At 47.9% G+C, this 17555-nt stretch overlaps 1 protein-coding gene across 1 annotated transcript in view; it reads left to right on the forward strand.

The window, feature by feature from the left end:
• Window positions 1–10710: 10710 nt before the first annotated feature.
• The window catches only part of HAPSTR1 (HUWE1 associated protein modifying stress responses), a 28630-nt gene continuing 21785 nt past the window's right edge, over window positions 10711–17555 (forward strand). Inside the window, exons 1-2 of the mRNA XM_002826106.5 lie at window positions 10711–11947; window positions 12589–12669. Coding sequence (XP_002826152.1) covers window positions 11722–11947; window positions 12589–12669 — 307 coding nt within the window. The 5' untranslated portion in view covers window positions 10711–11721. The remainder of the gene's footprint in view (window positions 11948–12588; window positions 12670–17555) is intronic.

Raw genomic sequence — 17555 nt, forward strand, 5'->3', positions numbered from 1 at the left:
CGGGTTCAAGCAATTCTCCTTCCAAAGCCAACTGAGTAGCTGGGATTACAGTCATGCGCCACCACGCCTGGCTAATTTTGTATTTTAGTAGAGACGGGGTTTCACCATGCTCATCAGGCTGGTCTCGAACTCCTGACCTGAGGTAATCCACCCGCCTTGGCCTCTCAAAGTGCTGGGATTACAGGTGTGAGCCACCATGCCTAACCAGGTTCCCCAATTCTATGACATTCCTACCTTCAAAAGGTAGATCCTGGCCCGGGTGCAGTGGCTCAAGGCTGTAATCCCAGCACTTTGGAAGGCCGAGGCAGGTGGATCACTCGAAGTTAGGAGTTCGAGACAAACCATGGCCAACATGGAGAAACCCCATCTCCACTAAAAATACAAATATTAGCTGGGCATGGTGATGGGTGCCTATAATCCCAGTTAGGAGGCTAAGGCAGGGAGAATTGCTTGAACCTGGGAGGCAGAGCTTGCAGTGAGCCAGGATTGTGCCACTGCACTCCAGTCTGGGCGACAGAGTGAGGCTCCGTCTCAAAAAAAAAAAAAAAAAAGAAAAGATATTTGATCCTCAATGTGGCAGTGTTGGGAGGTGGAGCCAAATAAGAGATGTTGGGTTATAGAGACAGATCCTTCATGAATGACTTGGTGCTGTTTCTGCAGTAGTGAGAACTGAATTGATTTCTGTGGGAATGGATTAGTCCCTCTGAGAGTGGTTTGTTATAAAGCCAGGAAGCCTCTTAGGTTTTCCTCTCTTCACATATGTCCACTTCCCTTTTGACTTTCTCTGCCATGTTGTGACACAGCACAGAAGCCCTCCCCAGAGGTCAGGGCCATGCCCTTGGCCTTCTCCGCTTGTAGGACCATGAGCTAAATAACTGCTTTTCTTTATACATTACCAAGTCTGAGGTATTCTTTCATAGCAATACAAAATGGACTAAGACAATTACTAAATATTATCTGAGAGGAAATAAATGGAGATACTCCCTAGCTGGTTTCTGTCTCTGAGTTTCTTGAAGCTTCTCATTTGTAATTAAAATAATCAAGGGCCAGGCGCGGTGGCTCCCCGCTGTAATCGCAGCACTTTGGGAGGCCAAGGTGGGCAGATCACTTGAGGTCGGGAGTTTGAGACCAGCCTGGCCAACATGGTGAAACACTGTCTCTACTAAAAATACAAAAAAAATGTAGCCAGGCATGGTGGCGCATGCTTATAATCCCAGCTACTTGGGAGGCTGAGGCGAGAGGACTGCTTAACCCAGGAGGCGGAGGTTTCAGTGAGCCGAGATCGCTGCTACTCTACTCCAGCCTAGGTGACAGAGCAAGACTCTGTCTCAAAAACAAAACAAAACAAAGCAAAACAAATAATATAAAATAAAATAAAATAATCAAAAGCATGGTCTAGGCTAGAGAAAAAAAGTCACACTTCATTCGGGCACGTCTGAAACCAGCCTTAACAACCCCATGATGTGTTTATCACATGGGTATTGCACTTGGTAGGCAGCCAACAAACCAGAGGTCTTTCAAAAATACAACCCCAGAGCCTCATTCCTGGAGATGATTCTGTTCCAGAGCCCTGAATGGGGCCCAGATACCCCAATTTTTTTTTTTTTTTTTTTTTGAGACAGAGTCTCACTCTGTCGTTCAGGCAGGAGTGCAGTAGCGTGACCTCGGCTCACCGCAACCTCCGTCTCCCGGGTTCAAGTGATTCTCCTGCCTCAGCCTCCCAAGTAGCTGGGACTATAGGTGTGCGCCACCATGCCCGGCTAATTTTTGTATTTTTTAGTAGAGACGGGGTTTCACCATGTTGCCCAGGCTGGTCTTGAACTCCTGACCTCAGGTGATCCGCCTGCCTCGGCCTCCCAAAGTGTTGGGATTACAGGCGTCAGCCACCATGCCCGGCCCAGCTGTGGGGTTTTGCATGAGTTATTTACCCCCTCTAAGCCTCAGTCTCCTCACCTACAAAGGGTGACAATTGACAGTAACTGTGCCACTAGGCAGGTGTGAAGAAAAATGAGATAATGCGCATAGATCATGGTTTCTCACCCTCAGCACTGGTGACGCATTGCACCAGACAATTCTTTGTTGTGGGGGGCTGTTATGCACATTGTTGAATGTTTAGCAGCCTCCCTGGCTTCTACCCACTAGATGTGGTAGCAACACCCAACTCCCAAGTTATGGCTATCAAAATGTCTCCAGACATTCTTTTTTTTTTTTGAGACGGAGTTTCACTCTTGTTGCCCAAGCTGGAGTGCAATGGCGCGATATGGGCTCACCACAACCTCCGCCTCCCAGGTTCAAGCGATTCTCCTGCCTCAGCCTCCCAAGTAGCTGGGATTACAGGCATTTGCCACCATGCCTGGCTAATTTTGTATTTTTAGTAGAAATGGGGTTTCTCCATGTTGGTCAGGCTGCTCTCGAACTCCTGACCTCAGGTGATCCATCCGCCTTGGCCTCCCAAAGTGCTGGGATTACAGGCGTCAACCACCATACCTGGCCCTCCAGACATTCTTTACCAAAGCTCCCTGAGGGAGCAAAATTGCACTCAGTTGAAAACCCCTGATATAGGCCGGGCGTGGTGGCTCACGCCTGTAATCCCAGCACTTTGGGAGGCCAAGGCGGGCGGATCATCTGAGCTCAGGAGTTCGAGACCAGCTTTAACGTGGAGAAACCCCATCTCTACTAAAAATACAAAATTAGCCGGGCGTGGTGGTGCATGCCTGTAATCCCAACTACTCGGGAGGCTGAGGCAGGAGAATTGCTTGAACCTGGGAGGCGGAGGTTGTGGTGAGCCGAGATCGCACCATTGCACTCCAGCCTGGGCAACAAGAGTAAAACTCCATCTCAAAAAAAAAAAAAAAGAAAGAAAACCCCTGATACAGATGACCTAATTTGGTGCAAGGTGCTTAGTTAGTATTCAATAAACGATAATTGTGTTCATTTTTCCTCTCTTTAGATTGCAATAATATAATATTTTGATAATACTTTCCTAGGCATTCTTTTTTAAAAAAATGTTACTTGCATTAAAAAAAAAAAAAATTAACTTGGCCTGGTGCGGTGGCTCACGCCTGTAATCCCAGCACTTTGGGAGGTCGAGGCAGGTGGATCACGAGGTCAAGAGATGGAGACCATCCTGGCCAACATGGTGAAACTCTGTCTCTACTAAAAATATAAAAATTAGTTGGGCGTGGTGGCGAGCGCCTGTAGTCCCAGCTATTCGGGAAGCTGAGGCAGGAGAATCGCTTGAACTAGGGAGGCGGAGGTTGCAGTGGGCCAAGATCATGCCACTGCACTCCAGCCCTGGTGACAGAGCGAGACTCTATCTCAAAAAAAAAAAAAAAAAAAAAATTAACTTTTTTTTTTTTGAGACAAAGTCTCGTTCTGCCACTGAGCCTGGAGTGTAGCAGTGGGGTGATCTCGCTCACTGCAATCTCTGCTTGCTGGACTCAAGTGATTCTCATGCCTCAGCCTCCTGAGTAGCTGGGACTACAAGTGTGTGCCACCATGCTTGGTTCATTTTTGTGTTTTTAGTAGAGACAGGGTTTCACCATGTTTGTCAGGCTGGTCTTGAACTCCTGGCCTCAAGTCGTCCATCCTCAGCCTCCCAACGTGCTGGAATTACAGGTGTGAGGCACTGCACCCGGCTCATACATTTTTTCAAATGTTTGTGAAATAGTTAATTTCATGTTATGTGCATTTTACCTCAATTTAAAAAACTGTGATGATAAGCAGCGTAAGACAAAATAGATAAATTGTACTGCATGAAAATTAAAAACATTTTGTGCTTCAAAGGACAGCATCAATACAGTGAAAAGACAATTTGCAGGATGGGAGAATATATTCGCAAATCATTTATCTGATAAGAGACTATTATGTAGAATACATAAAAACTCTGACAACTCTATAATAAAAAGACAACCCAATTAAAAATGACTGAAATACATGAATAGACATTTCGTTGTTTTTTTTTTTTTTTTGAGATAGAGTCTTGCACTGTTGCCCAGGCTGGAGTGTAGTGGCACAATCTCGGCTCACTGCAACCTCTATCTCCTGGGTTCAAGTGATTCTCTTGCCTCAGCCTCCTTAGTAGCTGGGATGACAGGCACACACCACAAACCCCAGCTCTTTTTTGTATTTTTAGTAGAGATGGGGTTTCAACATGTTGGCCAGGCTGGTCTCAAACTCCTGACCTCAAGTTATCCTCTCACCTCGGCCTCCCAAATTGCTGGGATTACAGGCATGAGCCACCATGCCCGGCCTGAATAGACATTTCTTCAAAGAAGATAAACAAATGCCACAGCACATGAAGAAATGATCAACATCATTAGGCAACAGGGAATTGCAAATTAAAACCACAGTGAGATACTACATCACACTCACTAGGATAGCTATAATAAAAAGGACAGGCGCTGGTTGTGGTGGCGTGTGTCTGTGGTCCCAGCTACTCAGGATTCTGAGGCAGGAGGATGGGCTGTGCCTAAGAATGGGGGTGCCCAGGTCAGAAACAGAGTGGTCAAAGCTCCCATGCTGATGAGTAGTGGGATCGCTCCTGTGAATAGCCACTGCACTCCAGCCTTCGAAATAGAGGAAGACCTTGTCTCCAAAAAAAAAAAAAAAACAAAAAAAAGATACTGGGCACGGTGGCTTATGCCTCTAATCCCAGCACTTTGGGAGAGCGAGACAGGCAGATCACCTGAGGTCAGGAGTTTGAGACCAGCCTGGCCAACATGGTGAAACCCAGTCTCTACTGAAAAAATACAAAAATTAGCCAGGCATGGTGGCATGTGTCTGTAATCCCAGCTACTTGGGAGCCTCAGGCAGGAGAATTGCTTGAACCAGGGAGGCAGAAGTTGTAGTGAGCTGAGATCTGGCCATTGCACTCCAGCCTGGGTGATAGAGCGAGACTCCATCTTAAAAAAAAAAAAAAAAAAAAAAGACACAGTAACAAGTGTTGGCGAGGATGTGAAAAAATTGGAACCTCTGTGCACTGCTAGTGGAAATGTAAAATAGTGCAGCTATTTTGCATAACAGGTTGGCAGTTTTTCAATGAGTTAAATATAGTTACGCTGTGACCCAGCAATTCCGCTTCTAGGTGTAGAGCCAGGAGAAATGGAAACATATGTCCACGCAAAACTTGTATGTGAATATGCATAACCACATTATTCATAATAGTCAAAAACTGGAAGTAATCTAAGTGTTCATCAACTGATGATTAGATAAATTGTGGTATGTGTATGTATATATGCAATGAAATATGAAATATTTATAATACTTTTTGGCCACAAAAAGAATAAAGTACTGATATATGTTATGTCAAGGAAGAACCTTGGAAAAACTACGTTAGGTGAAAGAAGCCAGACACAAAAGGCCAAATATTTTATAATCTAATTTATATTAAATGTCCAGTATAGGCAAATCCAAACAGAGAGAAAGTAATTAGCGCTTGTCAAGGGCTCAGGGGAGGGTAATGGGGAGTGACTGCTAATGATGAGGGGGTGGGGGTTCTTTTTTTTTTTTTTTTTTGAGATGGAGTCTCGCTCTGTCTCCCAGGCTGGAGTGCAGTGGCGCAATCTCGGCTCACTGCAAGATCTGTCTCCTGGGTTCACGCCATTCTCCTGCCTCAGCCACCGGAGTAGCTGGGACTAGAGGCGCCCACCATGACACCCGGCTAATTTTTTGTATTTTTTAGCAGAGATGGGGATTCACCATTTTAGCCAGGATGGTCTCGATCTGCTGACCTCGTGATCCACTCGCCTCGGCCTCCTAAAGTGCTGGGATTACAGGCCTGAGCCACCGCGCCCGGCCTAGTGAGGTGGTTCTTTTAAGGGTGATGAAAGTGTTCTGTAATTAGATAGTGGTAATGATTGCATAACTCTGTGAATATACTAAAAACCACTGAATCATATACTTTAATCTACGAACTGTAGGCTATGTGAATTACATATCAATAAATGTATGCGAAGAGAATCTGTTTTAAAGTAAGGACATTCGAATTCCCATGGTTCCTTCATTGTTATAGTCTTTATTTTATTTTATTTTATTTTGAAACAGAGTTTAGCTCTGTTGCCAGGCTGGAGTGCAGTGGCGTGATATCAGCTCACTGCAACCTCTGCTTCCCGGTTCAAGCAAGTCTCCTGTCTCAGCCTGCTAAGTAGCTGGGACTACAGGCGCGTGCCACCATGCCCAGCTAATTTTTGTATTTTTAGTAGAGACGGGGTTTCACCATGTTGGCCAGGATGGTCTCAATCTCTTGACCTCAATATCTGCCCATCTTAGCCTCCCAAAGTGCTGGGATTACAGGCGTGAGCCACCGTGCCTTGCCATAGTCTTTTTATTTATTTATTTATTTATTTGAGATGGGGTCTTGCTATGTTGCCCAGGCTAGCTTTGAATTCCTGGGCTCAAGTGATTCTCCTGCCTCAGCCTCTCAAGTAGCTGGGAGTACAGGTGAGCACCACCGCGCCCAGCTAATTTTTTATTTTTGTGTAGCGACTGGGTCTCCCTATATTTCCCAGGCTGGTCTCAAACTTCTGGATGCAAGTGATCCTCCTGCCTCAGCCTCCCAAAATGCGGAAATTACAGGCCCGAGCAACCGTTCCTGGTCTATTTTTATTTTATTTTATTTTATTTTGAGACAGAGTCTCGCTTTGTCGCCCAGGCCGGAGTGCAGTGGCACGATCTTGGCTCACTGCAAGCTCTGCCTCCCGGGTTCGTGCCATTCTCCTGCCTCAGCCTCCCGAGTAGATGGGACTACAGGCGCCTGCTGGCACGCCCTGCTAATTTTTTGTATTTTTAGTAGAGACGAAGTTTCACGGTGTTAGCCAGGATTGTCTTGATCTCCTGACCTCGTGATCCGCCCGCCTCGGCCTCCCAAATTGCTGGGATTACAGGCGTGAACCACCGCGCCCGGCGAGAGTATTTTTAACTTTTTAATGTAAGTGGCTATTCTTACAATTATATAAACATCTGCTGTTTGAAACGTGAATAATTCTAATATCATTAAGGGCAGATAGTTCACTTGATTCAGAATCTCATGAGGTTTGATCTTTCTTTTTTTGAGACGAAGTCTCACTCTGTTGCCCAGGCTGGAATTAAGTGACATGATCTCGGCTCACTGCAACCTCCGCCTCCTGGGTTCAAGCAATTCCCCTGCCTCAGCCTTCCAAGTAGCTGGGATTACAGACATGCACCACCACACCCAGCTAATTTTTATATTTTTAGTAGATACGGAGTTTCACCATGTTGGCTAGGCTAGTCTCGAATGCCTGGCCTCAGGTGATTCGCCCGCCTTAGCCTCCCAAAGAGCTGGGATTACAGGCGTGAGCCACCGAGCCCGGCCTTTTTTTTTTTTTTCAAATGAGACAGATTCTTGCTCTGTTGCCCAGGCTGGAGTGCAGTGGCGCGATCTCGGCTCACTGCAACCTCTGCCTCCCAGGTTCAAGCGATTCTCCTGCCTCTGCCACCTGAGTAGCTGGGATTACAGACGTGCACCACCATGCCCCACTAATTTTTTATTAGTAGAGATGGGGTTTCTCCATGTTGGCCAGGCTGGTCTCGAATTCCTGACCTCAGGTGATCTGCCTGCCTTGGCCTCCCAAAAGTGCTGGGATTACAGGTGTGAGCCACCACGCCCGGCTTATGAGGTTTGATCTTTAAACTGAGGAGTAGGCGGCATTGGAGAGAATCTCCACATTGACAAGGTCTTCTATTTGCTGACTGCTGGTCATAATATGTACCGTGCATTGTCATTTGACATTCCTCCATTCCAAGTGGCATTGATTATAAGGTACATATAAATAAGAAGATAATAAGTATTTGAATAATAGCTCAAGTGCTCTAAGACTATCGATTCAGAATTCAGAAACTCTTCGAGGTGGGTTGGGTGCAGTAGTTCACACCTATAATTCCAGCACTTTGGGAGGCTGAGGCAGGAGGATTGCTTTAGCCCAGGAGTTGGAAACCAGCCTGGGCAACACTGCAAAACCCCATCTTTACAAAAAATACAACATTTAGCCAGGCATGGTAGCACGTGCCTGTAGTCCCAGCTACCTGGGAGGCTGAGGTGGGAGAACTGCTTAAGCCCAGGAATTGGAGACCAACCTGGGCAACACTGCAAAACTATCTCTACAAAAAATACAAAAAATTATCTGGGCATGGTGGTGCACACCTCTAGTCCCAGCTACTCAGAAGGCTGAGGCAGGAGAATGGCTGGTACCCAGGAGGCGGAGGTTGCAGTGAGCTGAGATCATGCCACTGCACTCCAGCCTGGGCGACAGAGCGAGATTTCGTCTCGAAACAACAACAAAAAAGAAACTCTTTAGGTTAAAATAAAGCTCAGGGTCATGGAAATCAAGCAGATAGGTGATGCTTTTCAATATTTATTCCTTTTTCTTTAGACTGTCTTTGCTAACTGACAAATATTTATTATAGAGCCAGACTTTATGCAATTCAATATCATTCCTTTTTGTATCTATGGCTGAAATATTATGCTCTTACAAGAAAAGGCTAGAGGCTTCTGGAACAGCGTCTGAGTTACATGAAAGAGAAGAAGAGCAGCTTTCATTCTGTAAAAACTCGAAACCTTTGGACTGTCCAAAGTGGTGTGTGGCTTTTGAAGCACGGCCTGCAGGCAGCGAAATGGTCCAGCTGTGTTCTCTCCTTTGTCATACCTACATGTGCAGGCCTGGACTTCCCACGTGCTACCGCAAATGCAGAAATGCAGAAATTGACATATCAACAACCATTGGTCCTACACTCGGCAGGCAGTTTTATTGATTGATTGAGATGGGGTCTCACTGTCACCCAGGCTGGAGTGTAGTGGCACTATCTCGGCTCACTGCAACCTACGCCTTCTGGGCTCAAACAATCCTCCCGCCTCAGCCTCCTGAGTAGCTGGAACTACACGTGTGTGCCGCCATGCCTGGCTGTATTTTGTATTTTTTTGTAGAGACTGGGTTTCACTATGTCGCCTAGGCTGGTCTTGAACTCTTGAGCTCAAGCAATCCTTGCGTCTTGGCCTCCTAAATTGTTGAGATTATAGGTGTAAGCCACCATGCCTAGCCTCATAAAATATTTAACTCATATAGCTTGTGACTCTAAGATACTATTTCTGAGGATATATGTTCAATACACATATGTATACATGCAAGGATGTTCACTGTAGTACATATGTACAAGATGTTCATTATGGCATTGTTTATAATAGCCAAAGACTGGTCACAACCTAAATTTGTATCAACAGGGGCCCTGTTAAATACTTTATAGTGAATCCATACAATGAAATTCTTTGCAATATTTTAAAAGAATAAATAAGTCTTTAGGTCCCAATGTGGAGACATCCAAATTATGTTAAGGAAAAAAGGCTTGTAGGATAGTACACATAAAATCAACTTTTTTTTTCCTTAAAAAGGGACATACTTGTATATAGGTACACACACACACACACTCGACGTACACATAACTCCGTTTTCAAAGGTCACAAGTTATTTCCTGGGAATAGGATTGGGAGGATGTAGAATGAGGTAGGTAGAATGATTTTTGTTTGCTTTTCTCTTTATATTTTTCCCTACAATTGGAAATCTGTTTTTTAGCCACCGCGCCAGGCCTAATTTAGCATTTTAGATAGTGACTGATGTTATGAAATAATATAACCAGGCAATACGAGAGAGTGTGAAGGCTGCTACTTTAGGCTTGTCCTAGTAGGCTTCCTAAACAGGAGCTATCTGAGGAAAAGAGGAGGAGGAAGAGCTTCCAGAGAGAGCAGACGGGGGCAGGAAAGAGCCTAGTGTCCCAGGGAAATAAGGCAGGCCTGTGTGTGAGCATCCAGGCGAGGGGGGGAAAGAGGGGGGGAAAGAGGGGGAGTGCGCAAGGTACAAGCCAAGTAGGGGACTGTGTGACAGGCGCCAGGGCCAGATCCTGCAGCGGTTTGCAGGCCACGGTGAGGGGGTCAGATTTTCTTCCAAAGCCGCCTTGCTCTGTGCAAGCGCACTATCGCAGGCTGCGGGCGACGCTGCCCCTGGCCGGCGCCCTCCGCCGCTCCAGGTCGGCTGGTGCCTGCCGTGGGCATGTAGGTGGGGATGGTGGGTTTCGCCTCTGTGCGGTGACCGCCTGTCTGCATTGCTGCCTTCTCCCGGGCCTCAGACCCTGGAGAAAGCCCCGACAGGGGAGGGGGGCGCGCAGCCGCAGGGGCGTCCAGCTTTCGCGCACTGCTGGGGAGCAGGGGCGGGCGCAGCGCTCCGCACCGCCACGCGGGTTCCGGCCGGGGGAGGCAGGGGCCGGTGCGTGACACGGGGCGTGCACGTGGACTGGGAGTGTGCTTTTCGGGACAGGTGCGGGGGCCGCCGCGCGCGCGAAGGCGCAGACGCGTGCGGGCGCCGGGCAGCGTCGGCCGTCGGGTTATCCTTGGCTCCGCGGGCGGCCGCCGAGGTCCTGTCCACCGGGAAGGTGGGACGCCAGGGCGCAGGGGCAGCTGAGCCGACTTGGCAACTCGGAAGTTTTTCTTTGGCTGTGATGCTCGATTTGCCCGTCTAAGAAATGGGACTCTGGGCCGGGCGCGGTGGCTCAAGCCTGTAATCCCAGCGCTTTGGGAGGCCGAGGCTGGAGGATCGCTTGAGGCCAGGAGTCTAGACCTCGACAACGTAGCAAGACCCCGTCTCAAAAAAAAAAAAAAAAAAAGAAAGTGGCGGTACTCAAAACAATAGGAAAGTGCTTTGCAAACTTGGACACGAGTTGGGCGTTTTATTCACTTTCTCTACTATCCTCTTCCCTTCGGGAGCCCCAGGGGCTGGAGTAAGCACGCTACCACCCACTATACCTCTCAGTGCCCGCGGCACAGGAGCCACATTCGATTTTGCATCCCCCAGGGCCTGTAAACGCCGGAAAAGCTTCCGCGGGGTGCGGTCGCTGGGCCTGGTCACGTGATCCCCACTCAGCGCCCCTGAGCGGGGGGAGCAGCGAGCAAGTGCGCATGCGCTTCCCTTCTAGCTCTTCCCCTCCACCCCCCACCCGCCCTATTGGCTCGGACGCAACCACTGTCAGCTCCTCCCCCTCCTCCTTCTTCATCCTTCCTGACATTCACTCCCTTCCCCCAGCCAATTGGTTACGTCAGGCAGACAGGCCGAAGAACCAATCACGACGCTGTGCTCAGAAGCCGCCACGCGAAACCGGTCGGATCCGACTAATAGGGGCCCTTGGAGCGGCCACGCCTCAACCTGGCAAGGGAGCTCGGGCCTAGTGGGCGGTGCTTCTCCAGTCAGCATGTGGGCGGGGTAGGGCGGGGACCAGCAGCCGCAGAGCCGTCCTCGGCGGCGGCGACGACGACGACGTTGCTCAGTCTTGGGGTGGGCTCGGCGGTGCGGGCCGAGCTGCGCGGAGGTCTCGGCGGTCAGCGGCAGCGGCGGCAGTGGGGAGGCCGCAGCGCCATGGGGGGGCGTTAGACAGGCTGTGGCGGGCTAGGCGAGGGGCGGCAGCGGTCATCTGGTCCGCGGCGACCTTCGGCCGGGCCCTGGGGTGGGAAGGCCTGGGGCGGGGGTCGTCCCTGGTTGCACGGGGCCGCGGGGCGGGGCTCGCCGGCCGTCGGGGTGTAGGAGGCCTGGGCTGCTGAAAGGAGGAGGCGCCACCGGCCGCCAGGCCCTGCCGCCGGGCCGCTTGACGACGACGCTCCCGCGGGGGCCCCGCCTGAGGAGGACGCGGCGGCGGTGGCGGCGAGGCCGCGGGAGGCCGCGGAGGATGGAGGAGCGGAAGGAGGAGGGCGAGGCCGAGATCCAGGAGCACGGGCCCGAGCACTGGTTCTCCAAGTGGGAGCGACAGTGCTTGGCCGAGGCCGAGCAGGACGAGCAGCTGCCCCCCGAGCTGCAGGAGGAGGCGGCGGCCGCCGCGCAGCCCGAGCACAAGCAGCAGAAGCTGTGGCATCTCTTCCAGAACTCGGCCACCGCAGTGGCCCAGCTCTACAAAGGTGAGGCCGCCGCCGCCATCTTGGTACCGCTTGGCCGTCCCCGCCCGGGCCCGGCCCTGTCGGCTCAGCTGCCGCTTCGGGGGGCCACGACGGCGGTGGCCTCGGGGATCCCGGCCGGTGGCTCCGCGGCCCTGCTGCCCCCTCCCCGCAAGATGGCGCCGCGGGAGGGAGGCCCGGGGTTGGGGGGGGCAGGCCAGAGCCGGCGTTGGGGGAGCCCGGCTTTGGGGTGGTCCGAGGGTCCCCGCTCTCCGGGCCCGGCCACCCGGTGTCCCGCTCGGCCCGGAGAGGGGAGGGGAGGAGCCCCCGTCACAAAATGGCGAAGGGAGACGGCGGGGCGGCCCCATTGTGCCCTGAGCCGGCCTCGGGGCGGGGACTACCGGGGGGCGCCTCCCTGCGCCGCGGCTCGTCCCTGATCCGTGCCCCTGAGCTCCGCGGCATCCCCTTCTCCCCGCCGCGACCCCCCTGCCGCCCGGTCCTCACACTGGGTTTGGGATCCCGAAACCCTTGAACAAAATGGCGAAACCTAATATGGCCGTTCCGGAATGATTGACGCCCAAATAACATTCTTGTTCTGTTTCTTTCTCTTTCTATGTGTGTTTCTTTTTTCTTTTTGTTTTTTGTTTTTTTGGCTTGCTTTTCAGACCGAGTGTGTCAGCAGCCAGGACTTTCTCTCTGGGTCCCCTTCCAAAACGCAGCCACCGCCGTCACCAACCTCTACAAAGGTAAAGATAACCTTGCTGCATTGCCGATTCAGGGAAGGGCCGCCTGCGTCAGGGTGTCTGCCTTGCGTTCCAAGTGTGTTTTCTGCTCCCCAGCCCAGCTGCTAACCTTGAATACCTTGCAACTTGAGAATCCCGGCGGTGCTCTTGCTAGATCCACCGGAGGCGATTTTGACACCTCCCTCCGCCCCCCGGGACAGATGGCAACGCCTGGGGACGTTTTTGGTTGGCTTCTCCTAGATGGGGCTGTTGTTGGCACCCAGTGGATAGAGGCTGCTGAAGGTCCTGCAGTGCCCAAGATACCCCCCCCGGCCCCCTCTCAGCGAAGAATTATCCTGCCCCTAAAGTCAGTAGTGTTCAGGTTGAGAAGCCTTGAGCTGGAAGACGGCTGAGCCTTGCTTCTCAGTGGAAAAGACATTGAGGAAAGAAAAGAGTTGATGTTTTGTGTACTACAGTCGGAAGTGGGACGAACTTTATGGAAAAGATTCTTGAGTTAGGCATTTGAGAGCGTGGCAGTCTATATAGTTTTGAAGTGCTTGAAAGCTTGCTAGTCGGAGTGATCTGCGCGCATGTTAATGTGCTGCTCTTCTCTAGCAATTTGATCAAGTGTTTTCTGTCAAAACGATCCTGTATCTGATTATAAGTTGCTGGCAGGAATTCTATTGAGAGTTTTGAGTCGATAGGTTTGTGTTTTATGGTGGTTCTTTTTTGGAGTTAATCCCCCTGCCTTTGTGATGACATGAAAATGTGTAAGTAAACGTTCTTGCCCATTGTGCTTTCTTGGTAACGGTGGGTTTAGATTTTGTACCTTACGTGGTCTTGAAGATTGAGAAATTTGGGGTTGATTTTTTTTTTTTGGCAAGGTTTTTATGGAAAAAGAATTTGACTTTGTTAATCTTAAGAAATATGTAATTAAAGGTTTTCAGACTTATAAGAGTTGCTCAGAACAGTAATGGAATTTTGTGCATTTCAAAAATATCATTGTTGGTATTTTTGTCATATATATTTAGGCCATATATAGGTTGAAACGGGATATGGAGGTGCTGCTTGACTCTCAAGTTGTTAATTTTTGCATAAGAATGTGCAAATGGCCGCAGTGTCTTGTAGGAAAAAATATCTCTTATTATGAGATTTCTTGAGTAGACTACAGTTTTTTGGGACAGTAATTTGAGAACTGGTAACAAAGTGGTGAAAAGAAACGCTAACTTTAGGGAATGAGGAACTATAATAATAATAGTCCAGCCTTACTGAAAAAAGGGAAACATGGTTAAATAGTGCCCCAGTGGTTAGCTTTGATTTTATATAGCTGTTTCTTAAATTGTGACTGAGTAAATTGCTTCAACATCTATCAGTGCTGACGGTCTTGAACATTTTGGAATGGCTCTTGGTTTTGTCCAAAAAGGGAATTGTGAAATAATACTTAATTAAAAAAAGGTTTCTGGGAATGTAATTTACATACAGTAAAATCACTGTTTTAGGATATATACTTTGATTTTTTTTTTTAACAAGTAGAATGTATCTATCACCCCCACCCCAGTCCCTGGCAGTCACTGATTTGATTGCTGTTTTTTCTTCTCCGTCATGTCCTAAATAGAACCGTGCAGTCCTTGTAGCCTATTGTGTCTTGCTTGTTCCAGTTACTATGATAAGATTCACCCATCGAGTTCGCATTGCAGGTGTGCATAGTTCAGTGCCTTTTGATTGGCGAGTCTTACTCTGTGGTGTGGCAGTACCATGCATGGTTTATTCTTTTGCTCTTGTTGGTATTGCTTTGTGCTTGAAGGGGAAGGCAGCACATTTTTAGTGTTCTTGTGTGCCAGGTTCTTAGCTTAGGCCGTATAAAATGTGAGTGTCCTCTGGCTTTGGTGCTGTTGGGTGCTTGTAGAATGTGTCCCTTTAGGACTAACCTAGCAGTTTTCTTTAGTGCTAACTTTTCATGTGAGAAGATGGGTTCAGCAGTTGAACTCTGAAATAATCCTTAATTTGATTACTTCATTTAAAAATGTTTACAGTTTGTTAGTTTTCCTGCTCAGAAAACTTAAGGAGGAACATTAATTTTAGTTTTAGAAAACATCACATGATTCTTGGATTATTGTAAATGCCAGATTGTTAGTCTGAACTAGTTTTATTTTGTACCTTGTTTCTGTACAATGAAAATACATCCGTTGCCTAATAGAAATGGTAAGTTGTGTCTTATGGAATTTGATAGTGTAGTCACGTTTTGTTATTTGATTCAAGGAGTGTGTGGATAATACTCTGGATAGGCTCACACTTTTTCTTTTCAGGGTGTGGTCTTTAGAGAACAGGCATACAGCTGTAGGAATAATTGGTTACCTTAAATAGAACCAATAAAATTAGCAAGGTGGTGTCACAAGTGCATGCAGCAGTAAGTAGTACTAAATTTAAATGATATTGGTTATAGTTCTGATTAAATATTTAAATATAATTTAAGGGGGGAAAAATTTGGTGGATACTTCTAAGTGGGCAGCAGGCAGCATTCCTGTATTTTGTATAATATCTGACAAGGTAAAAATGGCTTCTTGTGCAGCCTGGGGACAATTTGGCACTCCTACCAGCTTCTTGATAACTACCAAGAAGTTCATTAGGTGTTTATCTCAATCCTGACCTTCATTAAGAGGGTCAGGATTGAGATTAAAAACCCAGCAGAGGGTCCCTTTTAGTTGTCAGTGAGCTTTTGAAAAGTTGAAAATTGAGTTAATTGGTTTGGTTGGAATGTGGCTAGAAGGATTTAGAAGATAATGTAAATGTATGTTGAACTTCAGCAAGGACAGAATTCAATAAAATGGAGTGGGTGGTTCCTTCTACTGTAAATAGTAGGGTCAGACTTGTCTTCCCCTTTCTGAAAAAGGAAGGAAGCCAAAATACTGATTGCTGGTTTTTGATTTGATGAATGCAGAGAGGATGGTGTTTCTTCAAAATTCAGTAGTATCGTTAGATCAGTATATTTTTTGATACGTGGAATTAAAGAAGGGGAGTAAAAAATCATTTTAATCTGGCTAGGGTTGATGTTTACCTAGTGTCATTGTGAGTTGGAGTCTACTGCCACATTGCCTGAGTTCAGATCTTGGCTCTGTTACTTCTTACCTTTATGGTCCTGGAGACGGTGAAGCCAGGTGTTAATTCACCATTGTGCTCCTTAATTTAATTAACTTAAATAGGGAGAACTACGACAGATTCTAGTACAAGCTCTTAGCTTTGTGCCTGGCATAGTGAGTGCTCTGGCATTCATTGTGTTGGTGGTCAAGTTTTAAGTATTTTTTGGATTTTTCTCAATGTGGGCAGTGCTTAAAATGAAGGGAAGTAATAATAGTTTATTTTCTGTCTTTTTAAAAATTTTTTCTTGTGTTGGAATAAACTCTGGTGAGTACTTCCTTCTTCATTTTCTTTCCCTAATTGGAGTAAATGTCAGTAGAATTGACAGGTGGGAAAAATAGTCTGATGCCCTTAAGTCCTCATTTTTGATACATCTTGATGCCAAGCCCTCTCTATATGTCTCACTTCAGTGTGGCCATTTTGGACTCATAAACTAAAGGAGAACTGAGCATAACTGTAAATGTGTGGGCCAAGTGGCAGGTGACTTAGAAACAAATGGCCAGAAATCATATTCTACCTGGAGACTGGTGGAGCTGGTTTGTGACTCACTTGGCTGCAAAAAATTATTACTGAGTTTAAGACTTTGTTCAAAATCCCTTAGTGTGGAATACAGTGAGAAACCCTAAGCATTAAATTGTGTTTAACTTTTCATGCCTGTAATCCCAGCACTTTGGGAGGCTGAGGCAGGAGGATTGCTTGGGGCAATGTAATGAGATCCCGTGTCTTAAAATTTTTTTAATTAAAAAATTTTAGCTTTGTCAGAAGCAGTAGCCTCAGTTATTCATAATACTGTTTGTAGATTGTAGATTTTTGTAGAAGACTGCTTTTTTTGTGTGTAGCTCTTATTTTTTTCCTTATTTGGAGACGAAGTCTCGCTTTTGTCCCCCAGGCTGGAGTGTAGTGGCGTGATCTCGGCCCACTGCAACTTCCGCCTCCCGGGTTCAAGCGATTCTCCTGCCTCAGCCTCCCCAGTAGCTGGAATTACAGGCTCCTGCCACCACACCAGGCTACTTTTTGTATTTTTAGTAGAGACGGGGTTTCACCATGTTGGCCAGGCTGGTCTTGAACTCCTGACCTCAGGTGATCCGCCTGCCTTGGCCTCCCATAATGCTGGGATTACAGGCGTGAGCCACCGTGCCTGGCTCTTTTTTTTTTTTTTTTTTTTTTTTTTTTTTGAGACAGGGTCTCATTCTGTCACCCAGGTGGGAGCGCGGTGGTGCTGTCTCAGCTCACTGCAACTTCCACCTTCCAGGCTCAAGTGATCCTCCCACCTCAGCCACTGAGTAGCTGGGACCACAGGCACCCATCACCATGCCCAGCTAAGTTTTTGTATTTTTGGTAGAGATGAGGTTTTGCCATGTTGCCCAGGCTGGTCTCCTGAGCTCGGGTGATCCACCTGCCTCAGCCTGCCAAAGTGCTGGGATTACAACTGTGAGCCACCATACCCAGCCTGTGTGTAGTTTTTCTGTGAAAGGATATGTTGGTTGCAAGTATCAGAAAGCACAAGCTGGGCTGGCTTTAGCTGTATGGGCATGTATTGGCTCCTCTGACTTTAAAGGCCACAGTAGGATTGACTTAATTTAGCAGCCCAGGCTCCCCTGCTCTGTTCTCCCCTGTGTGCACTCGCACACTTTGTCATCAGGCTGGCTTCATTATGTTGGCAGAATGGCTTGTGGCTCACATCTTAGGGCCACCCAGTGAAGCTTAGAAGAGCCTAAAAATGACTTCTGTCATCTCTTGGCCATAACGGGGTCACTTGGCCATAATGGTCTCAA

This window comes from Pongo abelii, chromosome 18 (assembly GCF_028885655.2).
Source record: "Pongo abelii isolate AG06213 chromosome 18, NHGRI_mPonAbe1-v2.0_pri, whole genome shotgun sequence".
In the NCBI taxonomy this organism is placed as follows: Eukaryota; Metazoa; Chordata; class Mammalia; order Primates; family Hominidae; genus Pongo; species Pongo abelii.